This window comes from Pseudorca crassidens, chromosome 19 (assembly GCF_039906515.1).
Source record: "Pseudorca crassidens isolate mPseCra1 chromosome 19, mPseCra1.hap1, whole genome shotgun sequence".
In the NCBI taxonomy this organism is placed as follows: Eukaryota; Metazoa; Chordata; class Mammalia; order Artiodactyla; family Delphinidae; genus Pseudorca; species Pseudorca crassidens.
In genome coordinates, this window is record NC_090314.1 from 59064900 (window position 1) to 59083192 (window position 18293).

Consider the following 18293-nt stretch of genomic DNA (forward strand, 5'->3'; position numbering starts at 1 on the left):
CCACTAGACTCTGACCTCCAGGAAAGTGGGTCTGTATCTGTCCAATTCACTGCTGTATCCCCAGAGCCCAGCACAGTAGCGGGCAGATGGCAGATGCTCAGGAAATGAATGAACCAGAAAATAAAAGCGGTTGGCTCAGAGCTCACCAGTAGGATGCTGGCCTGTGATGTTGTCCAGAGTAGAGAGGAGCATGCCACATGGCAGGGAGGGATCTGGCAGCAGACCTTCCGGTAAAGTGTAGAAAAGAGCATGAGCTTGGTTCAAAGTGGTGGCCAGCAACTCCACTAATGAGCAAATCTGAGACTTGACACCAGCACCTACGAGAAGAAGCCATCCTCTTTTAACAATTTGCCTTCAGTAAAGTTAGAAGCAGAGAACGCTGTGGAAGCTTCGGCCTCCCTCAGCTTGTTCTGCTCCATCCCCGGGTTTACGGCCCAAACCGTGGAGAGCAGCCACACCCACCGTGGTGCTGCTGGTTGAGCAGTTTCTGAATAGCTGCCTTTCTGGCCAACAGGAAGTCCGCTAGGGCTTGGCGCGGAGAACTCTCTTCTAAGAGCATCACAGAGCACAGGGCCTCGGCCACGGCTTGGTCGGCCACGGCTTGGCATGTAAGCAGCATCTTGCTCTCATGCAGGATGGCTGACCTAGAGAGAGGATGACAGAGGTCATGGGGAGCTTTTTACATCTTGGGAGAAGAACCCCAGTACATCAGGAAAGGAGACACCCTCCATAAAATTGGAGGGGGGGAGTATGGCCATCACCAGAGCAGGTCTTTTTACCGGAAGTGGCTGGCCGCCGCCAGCTGCTGGCTGAGTATAGGGAATCGGGAGAGGACAGGGCTGTATCGGGAACTAGAAGGATCCAGCTGGAGCAGCTTGTGAAGGTGGCAGCAGAGCAGGTAGAGCTGTGTGGCGTGGAGATACTCAGAGGCCTCCATGGAGCTCCAGATCTTCTCAGGAATTTCTAGCAGTAGCTTGATCTGGGCAGCCATGCTGTAGAACTTCTCCTGGGACGGCTGCTGTGGCTGCGGGGAAAGGCACAGAGCTAAGTCAGGACAAAAAAAGCAAGGTCAGCGTGGGGCCGGCTAGGGGAGAAGTATGGGGCTATCTGGGGGGTACAAAGCTTCCACGAAGCCAGATTCAATGCCGCTCAGCAAGGCACCAAGGTTCGTGTAGCAGAATTACTGGAGTCAAGCTTTTCCTACCGGTTGCACCTTTGCTCCATCCCACGGAGGGGCAAACCAAATCTGGTCATCGCACAGACAGGGTATCAGGGAGCCGATGCTCCGCCCCTCGAGTGAGCTCTCCCCTTCCCTTGCTTGGCGCTCGGCCTCCCTACGTTCTCTCCTGCTGCTCTGAATGCATCGTGGGCTTCTCTGCTGGCTGCTTCTCTTCGCCAACCTTCCACCAGATCTTCACGTTCCACTCACCTCGGTCTGTCCTCTTCCTTCACGATTCTCCTCCCTGAAGCGCCAGCTCCAGGCAGATCAACACCGTATCTTGTAGTCCCCCCGCTGCCCTGAATTCCCATCGAGCCTTTTCTGCCGCTGCCAGACATCTCCCCTTGGAACTTTCGCTGCTATTCTATAATCAGTATATCTAAAACTAAACTCATCTCCCTATACCAAAAATTTTAGCCATCCGACCTCCCTCAACATCTTCACATATACCATCACTCTGTCCCCAGATCCCAGGAAATTCAGGTCCTTCTGATGGTTCTGTCGACATCTCTACGACCTAGGTTTCTGCTACCACTTCCATGATTCTACTGTGAGTCATCATCATCTCACACTTCGATGAATCCAAAAACATTTCGCTTGCTCTGTGTTCATTCTCTGTCCCCTCCAACCTATGCTTTTCCTTTGCTGTCAAGTCAACCTTCTTCACAGGCCATTTAGATCGTATCTTTGCTCAGTTCTAAAAGGCTCCTTGCTGCCTAGTATCTTAGCCTGGTGGTCAAGGGTCTCCTGTCCTTCCACTGCTTTCTTCCAGGGACCTATTCTTTTTTAAAAAATATTTATTTGTCTGTGCCGGGTCTTAGCTGTGGCACACGGGATCTTAGTTGCGGCACGCGGGATCTAGTTCCCTCACCAGGGATCGAACCCAGGCCCCCAGGGAACACGTGGCAATCTCTGGAGACATTTCTGATTACCACAGTGGGGGACAGGAGTGCTACTGGCATCTAGTGGGAAGAAGCCAGGGATGCTTCTAAACATCCCACGATGCCCTGGATAAGCATCTCCGACAAGGAATGATCCAGTTCAAAATGTCAACGGCACCAAGGTTGACCAATCGTGCTTTAATCAAATTGATACTTGGTTTTAATTGTCTTTACATACTCCAGACCCCCTATTCCAAATCTCATCTATCCTAAACGCCTCTCCTAACTGAGAAGGACCCAAGCCTGAAGTGACTTCCTTCAGAATTCTTATGGTAAATGTACACAATTATTCTGGGAATCAATCACCCATTATCCTAAAATGTCTTCTTCTGCTATTCTAAATTGGTTACATTTTTCTCATCAACTTTCCATGGATTTAATTTCTCAACTAGATTGTAAGCTCCTTTAGAGCAGAATTCTGATTCTTTGTGCCTTGAACACAGAAGGCGCTCAAATTTTTGTGGCTTTGACTGAGAATAAATAAGATATAACAGGAATTAAAAATAAATGTTTCCAAAAACAAGCCAGCACAAATTAGCTTAGGAAGGGATGAAGTCTCTCATTTCAGAAGTTAGCGAAGAATTTCCAATCTTCTATGGTTCTATCGTGTGAGCCCAGCCTAATGACCTGCATTTTTCTAAAACCCAGACTGTATTAAAAAGCTCCAAACTGGACCTAAACTGTACTTTTGCAATTTCTTCTTCCACGTCGCTGCAAGGATCTTCTCCCAGGTTTAAGGACAAGTGTCTACCTTTCTCACTCTCCGCACCCTTTCACTTTGCCACCCTAAGTCATCGTTCTTTAGGAGCACGAAAGGCTGCTCCACTTTTAGGATCAGCATTTTTCCACGCTGGGTCTCATCATTAGCGTCTGGGGCGGGCGGCAGGGGGGAACACTTCGGATCACCTGATTAGAAAAACCTGAGTTCCTTAAAATGAAAATGTTCCCCTATTAAAAGACGAGAGCTGGATGGGCTGGTTACTAGCCTCCAACGACTCCCACAGAGGGGAGCAGAGCTCTTTGGGGCCGTGGGAGTTATTCTTGGGAATGGGGTGGGGGCGGGGCTGGGAGGAAGATTGGGAGGAAGGAACGACTTGGGGGGAAGGTGTCAACACGGGAGAACTCTGTTCCAGCAACAATGTCAGGAGACGTGATACAGGGAACGAGTTGAACAGTCTAGCGAGAGACCCCTGGCGTCTCCATCGCAGGTGGGAAGACAAGCCCGGCGATCCCACGGGTGCGGTGAGGGGGGCGAGGCCCGCAAGCGCGGGAAGGCCCCCGAGGAGACGGCCGAGGGACCGTGGAGAACGGGTCAGCAGCAAGGGAAGGACCGCGTGCGTCCCCCCAGGAGCCGAGCGCAAGGGGTGGCGGGAGCTTTTCCTGAGGCAGGTGAGGCCCAGCCAGGGGCGCCGACCGACCCGCGGGGGTGGGAGCGGCCGGGCCGGGGGCGGGGGCCCGGGGCTGACCTGCGGGTCCCGCGGCGGCCGGGGCGCGGCCGAGCCGGCCTGGCGGAGGCGGGAGCAGTACTGGTCGGTGGCCTTCACGGCGCCCACCAGCCCCTCGGCGCAGCGGCGCATCTGGCCGATGGTGTCGGCCGCCTCGATCAAGTCGCGGTACCGCTCGCCCACCATCTGCCGCAGCTCCTCCTTCTTGTGCTCAATCTCGGCCCGAACCTGGCGCTCCAGCCCGCGAATCTCCTCCGCGCCATGGCTCTCGAAAAGCGCCGCGGGGTCCCTAAGATCCAGCCGCTTCAGAGCGGGGGAGGCGGCCGCGGCTGCCATGATGGACTCGTCAGCCGCCCAACAGGCTACTTCCGCCCGGGGGGGCGGGGGGGGGGCGCCGTCCGGCGGCCATCTTGGTTGGGGGCGGAAGCGCTTCCGGCCCGCTGAGGGCCATGCTTGTTCGGGGGCTGCCGAGGGGCGGGACCGCCGATGGGCGGCACTTTTTTAAAAGGAAACTGTGTGGTGGTTGATTCGCGAAGGCTGGCGGTTCCTCTGCGGGTCCAGCCTCTAGTGGATTTGAAGCCCCTCCCAGCGCGGGTGGAGCCTTCCCAAGTTGGAGGTAATTATAACCAAGCGCCCGCGGTCTGATTGAAACGCCTTCTCGGGATGCTCGGGTCCCTTGCTAGGTCTATCGCGGCCCCGGGACAGGGGTCCTTCTCCTGAGACGGCGCAGTTGCACTCTCGGCCGGTCCCCTTCGCCTAGGCTCCCTCGGCCGCCCCTGTGTCCTGGGCGGGCTGGGGAGCCGGGTGGGCGCGCAATGCTGACCGTAGGTGCTGGACCCTCACCCCTGGCTCTCGGCGTGCAGCCTTCTGGGGCGTCCTTGTTATTCGTTATTTACTCTGGACATCCACCGAATGCAATGTTAGGAAAAGGGAAGCGTGAGTCCGTTTTTGTTCGTTGGAAAGTAACTTCACAGATGCTCTGGACCGGGCCTGAGCGCCGGCACAGGCTCTCTCTTAAGGGGTGTGTGCGCGCGCGCGCTCGTTTGCTTCTGGTTTTCTTTTGTTGTTGCTTATTTTGGGGTTTCCGTTTTGTGTTTCAAACCAGTGTTATACCATCGAAGATGTCTTCCCTGATATAACTTTACACTGGCACCAGTCTGGAGAGGAGCGTAGTGGGCAGTGAGGAAACGACCTAAATGCCTGAGAAAACACCGCCTGGGGATGGGGCAAGGGAGCCGGGTTGGGGGGAGGACGCCTAACACTGACTCAGTGATAATGAAACTTGGAGAGTGTGGCCTGTCTCTTCTAAGTATTTCCAAGACCCTTCATTAAAAAAAAGCATTTATTATTGAATATTTCATATCCACACTAATGTAGAGAGAATGGTATAATGGGCCCACCAGCTGGGCTTTACACTTACTAAGTCACGGTCAGTCTCATGTATATCCCTACGCACTCCCTCTCCCTCCCACCACCTCCATTATTTTGAGGTGAATCCTGTAAATAAATCATTCATTTATAATATTCTAGTTTACCTCACAATAGCCCTACGATCTAGGGAATTTTACAGGTGGATAACCTGGGCCCCAGAGAGGCAAACAGATTTTACTCAGTGTCATTTTCAAAGCCTGTCCACAAAATGCTCCGATACACTTCAGCCCTGCAGAGTAGGTAGGAATAATTATTCTATGCATGACAAAAAACCAGAGAAGCTTGTTTATTCCTGCCCAAGTCACATGGTTACTAAGGGACAGAATCAGCCCTTAGACCTAGAACTCTGAATTCCTTTTCTACTTTGTCACACAACTTCCCACAAACTCAGAGCACTCCCTGGTGGCAGGTCTGCACTTTGCTGTCACTGCAGTGCCATTCTGTAGGGACACTTTTTCGTGTTTGACTTCCCAGCACCTGCAGAACCTCTTTTCTGTGTTTGAGAAAATTACCGCCTTACGGCAAGATCTGTTCCCCTTACAGCTGAGCTGGGATCAGCCAATCAGACACAACCACCTAGGACTTTATTTATTTTTTTAATAAAGATACTTTTCATTTATTTTTCATTTATTTATTTATTTTTGGCTGCATTGGGTCTTCGTTGCTGTGTTCAGGCTTTCTCTGGTTGCGGCGAGCGGGGGCTGCCCTCCATTGCGGTGTGTGGGCTTCTCACTGCGGTGGCTTCTCTCGTTGCAGAGCATGGGCTCTAGGCGCGTGGGCTTCAGTAGTTGTGGCTCACGGGTTTAGCTGCTCCGCGGCACGTGGATTTTCCTGGACCGGGGCTCAAACCTGTGTTGCCTGCATTGGCAGGCGGATTCTTAACCAATGGGCCACCAGGCAAGTCCCACCTAGGACTTTATAGATGGAGAGCTAGTGATGTCAAGGAACAGGGACAGTGGAGACTTCGTTTTGATGGTGACAGAGGTGTCCCCTGCAAACATCCAGTCTCCAGGGGCAGCAGAGACATTGAATCCAGCTGCAGCGCTCAGCTGCCAGTGCCAGCGGTGGTGCTGGTGACAGCTATGGGTGACCAGAATGGTGTCCTCACCAGAATTGCCCTGAGGCGTGTTCTGACTGGGTTCTGAAAGTTAGCTTCCCTTTGTCCCTGTCTGTTCACTGAGCCGGGTTCCCCAACTTTCCCAGAGATTCTATGAGTCGTCTGATATCTTCTCGATAAATTTCATTTCTTTGAAAAGCAAAAACACTTTCAATTGCTTGCCTTAGAGACCCTAACTGACCCAGACTCCCCGAATTTCCAGCTCCACGAGAGTTTGGCTGGCCTCTTTCAAACGGCAAGAGGGAGGAATGTGAACAGTCAGCTAGGGTTTGCACGGGGGGGGGGGGGGGGGCGGGCACTTGCACACACACCTGTCATTTCAGGTAGAGGAAAGGCAAGCTCGTCAGCTGACATCACCGCAGAGTGTGTTCTGAAGGCAGGGCTTTCCCTACCCCTTCTCTCTGCTTCCCTAGCCAAGTTCACCGGGCTGCCCTGAAGATGCCACTGTTGCTCTTCTGCTCGCAGATCCAAGTGCCTAACAGAGGCTGTTACCACACCGGCTTCTTGCCTGGGTGCTGTGAAAGCTCTGTGTCTTTGACTCTTTATTCTCCACACCTGCTTTCCCATTCCCCCGGCATTGAAGAGGCAGCCCTTCCTTCTTGCGCCTTCTGCATTGTCGCCCCATAAAACCAGGATGTGGGCAAAGAGCTCAGCTTCAGCAGCTGGGCAGGGCACTGGGCTGAACCAGGGGCAGAGATGAGAAACCGTCTTTTTTTTTTTTTTTTTGTCTCAGGGAGGCGCACAAGTAAGAGGCACCTCCTCGTTTTATTGCCATCTTTTAATTTTGGCTTAGAGATGAGTGCGTATGTGTGTATCTTGTGGCAGTCTTGATGTCAGATTTTCTTCCTTTCACGTTAAATCTTTTTTGGTAGAATTTTAAGCATCCAGTATTTAAGTTCAAGAGATTCCATGTAGATCACCGTGGGCTTCTGAAGTCAAACCTAGGCATTCTGCCAGTTATATAATATAGCTGTAGTTTGGAGCACCACCTAGGCACTCCGCATATATCTTTAATTCTCGCAATAATTCTATAGCATAGTTGGTCTTACACTCATTTGATTGGTAAAACAAGGTTCAGCAGGACCAAGGCGTCCGCCTGAGATTACGCAGGTAGCCAGCGGCTGAGTGTGTCTTCAGATCCCAGTTAGTTTGACTCTACAGTCCTTGATCTTTGTTGTATCGTTAGCTTCAAAGAAAATTTCAGAACATCAAGAGGCAGAAGAGCCAAACAATTCTGAAGCAAAATTCAGATGGTACCCACACTGCCTCCTGCCCTTTGCCCAAAGGTGGGGCTTTACAGGTACAAGCAGGGACTTCCCTGGTGGCGCAGTGGTTAAGAATCCGCCTGCCAATGCAGGGGACACGGGTTCGAGCCCTGGCCCAGGAAGATCCCACATGCCGCGGAGCAACTAAGCCCATGCGCCACAACTACTGAGCCAGCACTCTAGAGCCTGTGAGCCACAACTACTGAGCCTGCGAGCCACAACTACTGAAGCCCGTGTGCCTAGAGCCCGTGCTCCACAACAAGAGAAGCCACTGCAACGAGAAGAAGAGTATCCCTGGCTCGCAGCAACTAGAGAAAGCCTGCGCACAGCAGCGAAGACCCAACGCAGCCAAAAATAAATTTAAAAAATAAATTTATTAAAAAAAGAAAAACAAGTACAGGCAGTTGGGGGACCCAAGCTGGAGCGGCTCTCCAGTGATTTGGGGGACAGATGACACATGGGGTGGCCATGCCTGGGAGGCAAGTTGTCTGCATGCTCAAGGGCCCTCTTTTAAAACTGGGAGCACGTTCTGATAGTTTCACTTTCTCTGGGCCCATCAGCACTGTTATCTCACTCAGAACATTGAGGGGGCGGATTTCTCCCTACTTGTTAATAGAAATGTAGCAAGCAAGCCAGCATCATGCCTAAAATAGAATGGTTTTTTGAAAACAGAGTTTTGCAGATACCACGTCCTCCTCCTTTCATGCATTATGTGGTCTAGCATCTGGACCTTGGCTCCCTGACTAAATGATTCAATAAATATTTGCAAAATGAGTGAATGGCGTCATCCATATATGTCACATAATCACAAAGTATCTGCTCAAAGGACGCATTGGAAAAGGCAAAAGAATCTTTTGCCATCAGTTGCCTAACAGCTGAAATGCTAAAAGCAGTAAGACAGTTTTCACCTATGTCACACCCCCTCCGAGGCCTTGTTTCAATACCTCTTCTTTTAGGGAAGGTAGCTGTGTCTCTGGCCTGTCAGAGTGCAGTATGAAGCGTGAACCTGCTGAGTCTTACATCTGTCTGTACTCGGATGATGTTGGAGGGAAGGCTGTTTTCTCATAGGATGAGGGGGGAATGGGGGCTGGGCACACCAGAGGAGAGATGATAAATGGAAGAGCCAAAGTAACTGAGGAAAATTAAAATAAATTTAACTCGGGCTCAGCTAGGAGAAATGGCAAGGGAGAAAGCAAGATGGTAGAAAAAGAAAACGGAGAGGAATCTGACAACGAATTAACAGAGGGCAAAGCAAAGAAAGGGAAATTTGATCTGGTAAAGGATAGACTGTGTCAGTAAAAGGAGTGTGAGGTTTTCTCAGGGTATATGCCCAGTAGTGGGATTGCTGGCTCATATGGTAGTTCTGTTTGTAGTTTTTTAAGGAACCTCCATACTGTTCTCCATAGTGGCTGTACCAATTCACATTCCCACCAGCAGTGCAAGAGGGTTCCCTTTTCTCCACACCCTCTGCAGCATTTATTGTTTGTAGATTTTTTGATGATGGCCATTCTGACTGGTGTGAGGTGATACCTCACTGTAGTTTTGATTTGCATTTCTCTAATGATTAATGATGTTGAGTATCCTTTCATCTGTTTGTTGGCAATCTGTATATCTTCTTTGGAGAAATGTCTATTTAGGTCTTCTGCCCATTTTTGGATTGGGTTGTTTGTTTTTTTGTTATTGAGCTGCATGAGCTGCTTGTAAATTTTGGAGATTAATCCTTTGTCAGTTGCTTCATTTGCAAATATTTTCTCCCATTCTGAGGGTTGTCTTTTGGTCTTGTTTATGGTTTCCTTTGCTGTGCAAAGCTTTGGAAACAACCTAAGTGTCCATCATCGGATGAATGGATAAAGAAGTTGTGGCACATATATACAATGGAATATTACTCAGCCATAAAAAGAAACGAAATTGAGCTATTTGTAATGAGGTGGATGGACCTAGAGTCTGCCATACAGGGTGAAGTAAGTCAGAAAGAGAAAGACAAATACCATATGCTAACACATATATAAGGAATTTAAGAAAAAAAAATGTCATGAAGAACCTAGGGGTAAGACAGGAATAAAGACACAGACCTACTAGAGAATGGACTTGAGGATATGGGGAGGGGGAAGGGTAAGCTGTGACAAGGTGAGAGAGTGGCATGGACATATATACCCTACAAAACGTAAAGTAGATAGCTAGTGGGAAGCAGCCGCATAGCACAGGGAGATCAGCTTGGTGCTTTGTGACCACCTAGAGGGGTGGGATAGGGAGGGTGGGAGGGAGGGAGACGCAAGAGGGAAGAGATATGGGAACATATGTATAACTGATTCACTTTGTTTTAAAGCAGAAACTAACACACCATTGTAAAGCAATTATACTCCAATAAAGATGTAAAAAAAAAAAAAAAAAAAAAAGGAGTGTGAGGGGCCGGACAGAAGATCGAGTTACGCACTGCTGCCCGGTGTGATTGAGACATTTGGTGTTTGCCCTTCCCTTGGCTGACATGCCAACAGGATAAGAGAGCCTCGCGAGAGGTAGTCTTGACATCTTCACGTCAATGTCTATCAGCCTGTGTCAGCTGGAGGTGACATTTGTCGTAGAAGGGATGGTTATTTGACTTAACTGTTTGCAGATAACTGAGACCCTGCCTTCAACAAATAGCCCGGCAGGCGTCACACCTGATAGAGGGAGCTTGGATGTCTGGGCTACACACATTCTCAACACCGTGACTAAAAAGGGTGATATCGAAAAATCGCACTCCAAGCATGTTACCCTTAATTAGTGTGTATTCGAGTACCTACTGCTGTAGCTAGCTCTGTGCTGGATGCTGTGGAGGATATAAAAGGTATTTGATGAAAAGCCAATGATTCTGACACAAGCTCTCACTTCTCTTCAAGCCTCCTACACTGTCTTTTCCCCTTTCCCACCATTCCACCCTAGCCGATGAGCCTTCCCACAGGAATGGAGAAAACAGAAGTAATCAGGAAAGTCCTCATGTTAAATCCACTAAATCTAACTCTGGACCTCACCCCTCCCACCTCTCAAAGATCTCACCCCCTTTTCTCTCCTCCATAATTTTCTCCTTCTCAGCTACATTGTTCCCATTATCTCAGAAATATTCCCTAGTGTCTCCCATTTTATAATCATGCCCTTTTGTCTCCCAGTCTCCTTCCAGCCCCCGCCCATTTCTCCTTTCCTCTCTGGAGGCTGCCCTCTCTGCACTACCTCCTTTGGCCCTCTTACCTTCTGGCTCTGGTTGAATTCAGCCACGGAAGTGTTCCTGACCAGGGCTCTTGGCCTCCTTAATCGATAGAAGTTGATCAGAGGCCAGACAAGAAATTCAGGCAAGGCTTTATTGGGGTCCCTGCTGCAGCAGCGGAAAGTGAAAACAGGTAACAGGTTCCCCTGCTCACTCGCCCTTTGAGCTGGTTCCTTATATGGGGTGAGGGTGGGGTATATCCAGAGTTCGGGCCGGAGGGGTGGCTTGGGGGTTTTGCCCACCCGCTTGGTGGTGCTGTGTGCAGGCGGCCTGCACAGTACCCTGTTTTTGCTCCCGACACCCTGTTTTTGCTCCCAGCCCCTCAGAAGTGTCAGTTGTGGTTTTGGTCTTTTTGTATCTTGTTGTTCATAATTTGCCCCAACTGCTCATGAGCGCAGTTATTTTTAGTCCCTTACAGTTTCTTTGTATTTTGTTGCTTGAGGAGATGTGTGTTCGGGGGCAAGCAGTGAAGCAAAGGGCCCCAGGTCCCAGCCTGTCTCAAGCAGTGCAGCAAAGGGCCCCAGGTCCCAGGTCCCAGGTCCCAGGCTGTCTCAGGAGGAGAGCGAAGGGATGCACTGCGATTCTGGCCGATTTACTTACAGGCACAGCTCCCGTCGGGTCTTCCTTCCTCGTGGCTTCTGCTCTCACTCGGCTGGTGAAGTCTTCCTTCCTCACCTGGTCTCCGGGCCCCTCATCCATCTCTTGCTGATTCCCTGACACCCCCCCACCCCTCTGTACGCAGCTCCTTCATTACATTCATTTTAGTTAAACCCCTCTGAGTGCGCCATCTGTTTCCAGCTGGACCCGTGAGCGATACAGATGGTTATAGACCCGGACTAGCGGCGTGATCCTCTCCCTCTGTTTAGCACCAGGCCCCAGGCCAAACCACGTTTTCACCCTGGAGGAAGAACAAAGAACTCAGCTATTTAGAACATGCCGTGAACCCTAAGTTTCTAGAACACTTGGACAATATGAGGCTCTGTTTACGGAGGTGAGACGTTATATCCCTGGTCCATTCGGGCAGAGACCGACGTTTAGTTAGGCTTAGCCGAGGAGGAAAGCCCTCTAGCCAGAAAGGAACACTCTGTGTAGATAGAAATCGTGTAGCACCTTATCGGCAGACACATAATGCATTTACTTTTCTGCACCGGACTTGCTTTCACCTTGCATCACGTGGTCGGTTGTGTTAGTGCCAGCTGAGCTTTCCTGATGGCAGGATGAGAAGCCATGGTTTAATATTAGCCAATTTGGAAAATCCTTGGTGGTTTAATAGCCCAAAAGTTCCTGGTCTTCTCTTGCTGCGATTCAAGGTGAGGGGAATTTCATGTTTACTGGACACCCCTGTGTACCTGGTGATGTGATAAATTATTTAAAATATTTTATTTCAGGTAGTCTTTACACCACTCTGGGAGGTAGGTGGTGTGATCCCTATTTTGCAGACAGGGAGGCAGGGGTTTGGGAATGTCAGGCCCAGGCTCCAGGTCACACCTCCCATAGGTGGAAGTGCAGTGATGTGGTTAAGAAATCAGGTTCTGGGCAAGTGATGTAAGTACTCTATGCCTCCGTTTCCTCATCGATAGAATGGGGGTAACAGCTGGACCTACTTCATAGAGCTCTTGTGGTAACTGAATGCAATGATGAATATAAAGTGCTTAGAACAGGACTCAGTGCATCCAAAAGTCAGCTAATTTTCTTTTCTGATTTTAACAGTCTAATGCATAGTTAAGATTCTGTCTTAAGCACCTGGAAATTTTTGTTATGTTTTGATTTTGAGTGAAAGAAGTGATCAGAAGGTGATTAAAAAGTCATTTTCTTTGACCTGATTTTAAAACTCTTGATATTTCTCTGTCATCAGTTTTGCTGTCAGCAAAGCTGACATGTCTTTATGACATTTTTAGAGCATCCCTTTCATCATCTGCTTTACAATGACTTAGTCATGCTATTTAAATCAGGTTACAAAATCTGGAAGAAATCAGATGAGGCCGTTAAAAACTGTCTGCGAACAAAATGGGACTCACTGGTGGTTGTTTGTTTTTTCTTTTGCTACTGGACAAATGATGGCTAAGACATCTAGAAAATGTTTTGTACACTCTTTTGGGGGCTGGGAGTTTTAAGACAAATTGTAAAATTCTAAAGTTTACAGTTCCGTGTTTTAGGAAACCTGGGGAGTGTGGGTTACGTCACCTAGGACTCTGGCCCATTTTCCTGAATCTCTAAAGTCTTTTCCGGAAGTAGGTGGGAAACGAGATGAGTCTGCATAGCTGGCCTCTTGAACAAAGTTCACCCTGAGTCCCTTAATTGAGAGTGTGATTTCACGTGAAGGTAGTTTATAAAACAGTACCCTTGCAAAAATAAATAAAGTCACTAAAAAACTGTTTGCTTTCTGCTTTCTAGTATGTAGAATCAATTATAACAGCAAAGATCGAGGTAAATTTATCTGACAGGAAACACATGCAATTACCAAGGCTGGTACAGCTTATTTGAAAACACAAGCAGTATTAGCTATTTTGTCTAAATACTGGACGCTCAGGAATGAAAAATTAGCAAAAATAACCACATTCAAGATATCACGAGAATAGTAAAAATATCTGGCTTCTGTGCACACCTATGCTCGGCATATTAAAACCATCCATCGTGGCACATAATTAAAACTGTTTTTGCCGTTGGGGCTGCTGAAAGCTTTTTCTGGATGTCCCAGGTTTCCTCATATGCGTAGAGCATGGAAGGAATTTCTTTATCTCCACCACCTTCAGAAAGGGGGGGCCAGGAACAATGCTGGGACCTCTCAAAGGAACAGAAAAGGGGGCGAATTGCACATGAGAGCGTGTGTGAAGTCTTCAGTCTCCTTTGATGATGATTGATCTACTGTTTGTCAAAACCTGCTGTTGTTTACGGTGAGTGACAGCTGGGGAGTGATGGATAGATCAACTATGGAAGACGAGTGAAGGATAATTTAGGAAAAAGGCACTGCCCACTAGACGATCTTCACCACGTCCTAAATGTCAACACCACACATTCCGCACTCTGTTCTTCCCTAGTGAGATGGTTCCCAGGCTGCTGGAAACTCGAACGGAGCCTCCTCCTGGGGAAAAAGCTTTCAGATCATTTGGGTAGTTGAATCGTCTGCCGTTACTTTCTTTTTTGTAAATTTTTATTGGAGCGTAGTTGCTTTACGACGTTGTGTTCGTTTCTGCTGTGCAGCCTACTCGGGATCAGATAGGGTGAGCTTGGTGGCCCTGTGGGGCTGCGCTGGCTGGTTTCCTCCTCCAAACAGACAGGAAACCAGTCCTCGTTAGCAGGTGGTTCTAACTGGGAACCTTGTCCTCCCACTCAAACACATATTAGACTGCTTCTGTCTGAGGCCGCGCAGTGATGGAAAGGATGGAGAGACGGGGAAGAAGAATGAACGAGGCCTGGCTCTGGACCATCCACCCGCAGGAGTACATGCCTCTCTGCTGTTCCCTTCAAAATCCGTTCCCAGCCTCATTTAAAAAAAAATATTTTATTTAGGGCTTCCCTGGTGGCGCAGCGGTTAAGAATCCGCCTGCCAACGCAGGGGCACGGGTTCGAGCCCTGGTCCGGGAAGATCCCACATGCCGCGGAGCAACTAAGCCCGTGCGCCACAACTACTGAGCCTGCGCTCTAGAGCCCGTGAGCCACAACTACTGAGCCCGCGTGCCTAGAGCCTGTGCTCCGCAACAAGAGAAGCCACTGCAGTGAGAAGCCCGCACACTGCAATGAAGAGTAGCCCCCGCTCGCCGCAACTAGAGAAAGCCTGTGCGCAGCAACGAAGACCCAATGCAGCCAAAAATAATAAATTAAATTAAATTAAATTTTAAAAATATTTATTTATTTATTTGGCTGTGCTGGGTCTTAGTTGTGGCACGTATGCGGGACCTAGTTCCCCGACCAGGGATCGAACCTGGGCCCCTTGCACTGGGAGCTCAGAGTCTTAACCACTGGACCACCAGGGAAGTCCCCCAGCCTCATTTTCTGAAAATGAAGTGTCCCTCTCTATTTAAAGGTGGGCAGGTGGAATGCTCAAAAGGAGAAATCATTTCAAAAATTTCAAATTTTAAATGTAAATATTAGAGAACACTATTTGCAAAGATGGACAGAGGAAACAAAGGAAACGAACTCTGATAGGCTAAGTTTTAAGAAATGTGCCCCTGTCTTCACTGCACCTCTGGACCCTGACTGACCTTGACACCCTTTAAGAATGGAGCTGCTTGGGGGCTTCCCTGGTGGTGCAATGGTTGAGAGTCTGCCTGCCGATGCAGGGGACGCGGGTTCGTGCCCCGGTCTGGGAAGATCCCACATGCCGCGGAGCGGCTGGGCCCGTGAGCCATGGCTGCTGGGCCCGCGCGTCCGGAGCCTGTGCTCCGGGGCGGGAGAGGCCACAACAGTGAGCGGCCCACGTACCGCAAAAAAAAAAAAAAAAAGAATGGAGCTGCTACTTCCGTGCCTTGCTTTGGTTCTTCTCTAGCAATTAGGATTTACTTTATCAGTCCCGGAGGCTGTAAGGAAGCCCTTGAGATCCCAGACCCTCTAAATACCCATCTCCATGTTGGCCCAACAGCCCAGAAGCATGTTGCCGATGGCAAACCAGAGTTTGGGTCTGCTCGGCTGTTCTAGAGCTGTTCTGTTCAAGATTGAGGAGGAATGGGTTTCCTTGGTTGCAGAGATAGCCCCCAGCAACACGCCGTGTGGCTGAGGATGCGACGGGTGCCACCTTCCAGTCCTCAAGCCCTTGGAGCTGGGAACAAGCAGAGGGGGTCGCGTGAAGGTGCAGGAGAGAAGGACAGTGAAACAGCTGTGGTCTGTCGCTTCCCGGAACGAGCCTGCGATAAACAGGGCCCATCCACCTGGGCGAGCTATTTAGGGGACTGTTTTATTTTATTTTGTCTACTGATGAATCATTTATTCGAACAAGACAAAAACGTCTCCACATTGTTTCCTTTTATACAGAAATTGGAACATTTCAAATATATTACCTTTTCTCTTTTTCAACAGATCTTATTTGAGTCTGGTCCCAGGAACTTCTTTTCATTCTAGGATTCACGTTTTAGTAACACACATGCACCCATTACAGCCAAAACAGCACACTTGAATTTCGGATAGTCATTCATTATTATGGTGACAGTACCAACATATGGTAAAAGCCCTCTGGCTCTCCCCACCATGTCCTTCTTTTCGGGCCAGTTCTCGCCTTCTTTGTATGAACCTCTATCATCAACTTTAATATTATCTCCTTTAGTCAGAAATTCGATGTCTCCATTATCTTTCATGAACTTTGATTACTCTGTGTACTGTTGGAATGTAGGAGACTATTTTAATCTGCAAAAAAGCGTTTAAGTGGAAGCCAAAGTGAGTCTTCATCCAGTCTGAGCCTTTGCTCCACAAGTGTCTAGACTCCCAAGTTGACAGTGCAACTGGGACTAGGCTAACTTTAGATAACCTTGAGCATGAACCCTGGAGACTCCTGTTCATCAAAAAAGGCTGTAAGAAGACATTCTTCCCCATCACATACTGGCTGGTACTTAAAATGCACGAGACGAGCTGACGTAGGCATCCCGAGCCATGGAAATGGACTGGGGTGGGAGCAGCGGATGAAGGGAGGACTTCTTTTATCTTGAAGACACTCTTTTGTGGAAGTGTGTTCACAGCTGAGAAGGAGAACTGTGATTCATTTTCTCGGTGGCCGAGCATCTCAGCTTCCCCCAAAATGTTCAACCTAAGATTTGCATTAGGAAGCGTGGCGGCAGGTGGGGAAGGCCTATGAAAACACTGTCCTTGATGAGAATCAATTTAAAAATTATTTGGAGTGACTTTTCTGCAAAGAAGTTGTCTTGTTTTTCTTATACAAAATTATTGCTGTGAGCAGGACCTTCACTTTAGGTTGGTTGACTGGTGAGGATGGTAACCCTTTTGCCAACCCTGTTTTGTTTTTTTTAATTTTGAGGTGTTATTGCAGGGACAGCTGGCTGGGGCTAGGTGTGCAGTGTGTGACCTGGCACGGAATCCTCCGGGTGAAAAATTACTGCATGCACAATGTCCCTCGCCCCTACCAGAAAAAAAATGACTCAAGGGCTTCCCTGGTGGCGCGGTGGTTGAGAGCCCGCCTTCCGATGCAGGGGACGCGGGTTCGTGCCCTGGTCCGGGAGGATCCCACATGCCATGGAGCGGCTGGGCCCGTGAGCCATGGCCGCTGAGCCTGCGCGTCCGGAGCCTGTGCTCTGCAACGGGAGAGGCCACGGCAGTGAGAGGCCCGCGTACCGCAAAAAAAAAAAAGACTCCGTATCCTTAGACTTCAAATGAGTTAGTCAGATTCTAGTTCTCTTCCTCAGTTGAAAGCCTTGGAGAATCTCTGCATTGGAGGTCTTGCCCAAAAGATACAGAAGGTGCGTTGTGTGTGCATGTGGTGTGTGTTACACGTCCGCATGCATGTCATGTGCACACGTGTGAATGTGTCCTTCACGTGTATGTGCATCACGTGTGTGCATGCGCTCCGTTGCGTCACCCGTGTGTGTCTGAGCGCACCCAGTGCAGCAAAGGTACCAGTTGAGCTGCACTTGAGAGTCTTGGAAGACAGTCCATTTCTCCGGAGTAGTGGGATTCTGGTTAATGTTAAGAAAACAGCTAAGGCTTTGTTTTGTTATTTGAGAAGCATTTGGGGTTCTTGTTAAAAAAACAGTGTCCATGAGAAAAAATATCGGCTCTCTCAGGAATGACTATGTTGCCTGGCCTGGAGGATGAGGGGTCTCAGGGGAACTGATTCCCAGCCATCGGCCAGGTTGGGGGCGCAGGACGCACCGTCCAGGAGGGCATTGCTGCTGCTTTGTGGTATCTGCTGCGACTACACGTAGTCCTGCTACTGGTGGCTCTTCTTCTCTTGAGACTAGCAATCTTCTCTCAGGGGCCCCGTACTGGCTACCTAGTAATCTTTTCTTTGTAAGGACCTGGGACCCCTGTGTCTTCTGTGTCCAGGCTACAATAGCCTTATTTGGTAGCTCACAGCACACCCCTCTTTCTCTCTTCGGGGACTGCCACTGCCAAGGGACCTTCTCTACTGCTTAAGGGATTGGAGGTCCCATCACTGAATAACTGGAGTCGGTAAAGCCCTGGGAAGCCGTTTCAGATTTCCTTTTAAGTGGGCCCTGCCTCCCATTCCTCGACGGGCTTTTCGAAAAGGATGGGGCAATTTTATCTCTAACCAGTACATTCCTTTTCTGCTTCCAGTCCTTGTAGGATCAGGGTCACAAATAAGCCCCCTCTCTGGACCAGACACATATCCTGGCAAAGAGGTCTCTTCCTCCCCCGAGTCTGGCCCTTCAATGATGCCAGGAAAGGAGAGAGATGAAAAAAATAAAGGCTCTCCTTCTCCGTGAACACTCCCTCTCTGCCCACCTGGACCTGAGCCTCTGTGTCATCAGCTTTCTCATGCTGAACACCTTTGTCCTACGGGAGCAGATGTTCATGGAGCCCAGCGATCAAGCTACAGCGTTTCATTTAATGATATTATACTCACTTTCAATCTTAGAAAAATCGATCATGTTTTCTATTTAACTTGGTTAAGTCTTGGTTAATATTTAGCTCTGTTTTGAAGCCTAGTCCAGATATCTACAACCTGACAC

The 18293-nt window shown here is 49.2% G+C and overlaps 2 protein-coding genes across 5 annotated transcripts in view; one reads left to right on the forward strand and one right to left on the reverse strand.

Annotated features, from left to right (window-relative positions):
* COG1 (component of oligomeric golgi complex 1) overlaps nt 1-3974 on the reverse strand; it is a 13122-nt gene extending 9148 nt beyond the window's left edge. For all 4 annotated transcript variants that reach the window (XM_067715786.1, XM_067715787.1, XM_067715789.1 and 1 more), the window contains exons 1-4: nt 3627-3974; nt 780-1024; nt 463-644; nt 147-317 (exon numbers count right to left, since the gene is read on the reverse strand). In XM_067715786.1, coding sequence (XP_067571887.1) covers nt 147-317; nt 463-644; nt 780-1024; nt 3627-3941 — 913 coding nt within the window. In that variant the 5' untranslated portion in view covers nt 3942-3974. The remainder of the gene's footprint in view (nt 1-146; nt 318-462; nt 645-779; nt 1025-3626) is intronic.
* Nucleotides 3271-18293, forward strand: part of SLC39A11 (solute carrier family 39 member 11) — a 411239-nt gene continuing 396216 nt past the window's right edge. Inside the window, exon 1 of the mRNA XM_067715804.1 lies at nt 3271-3368. The gene's annotated coding sequence lies outside the window, so the exon portion shown is untranslated. The remainder of the gene's footprint in view (nt 3369-18293) is intronic.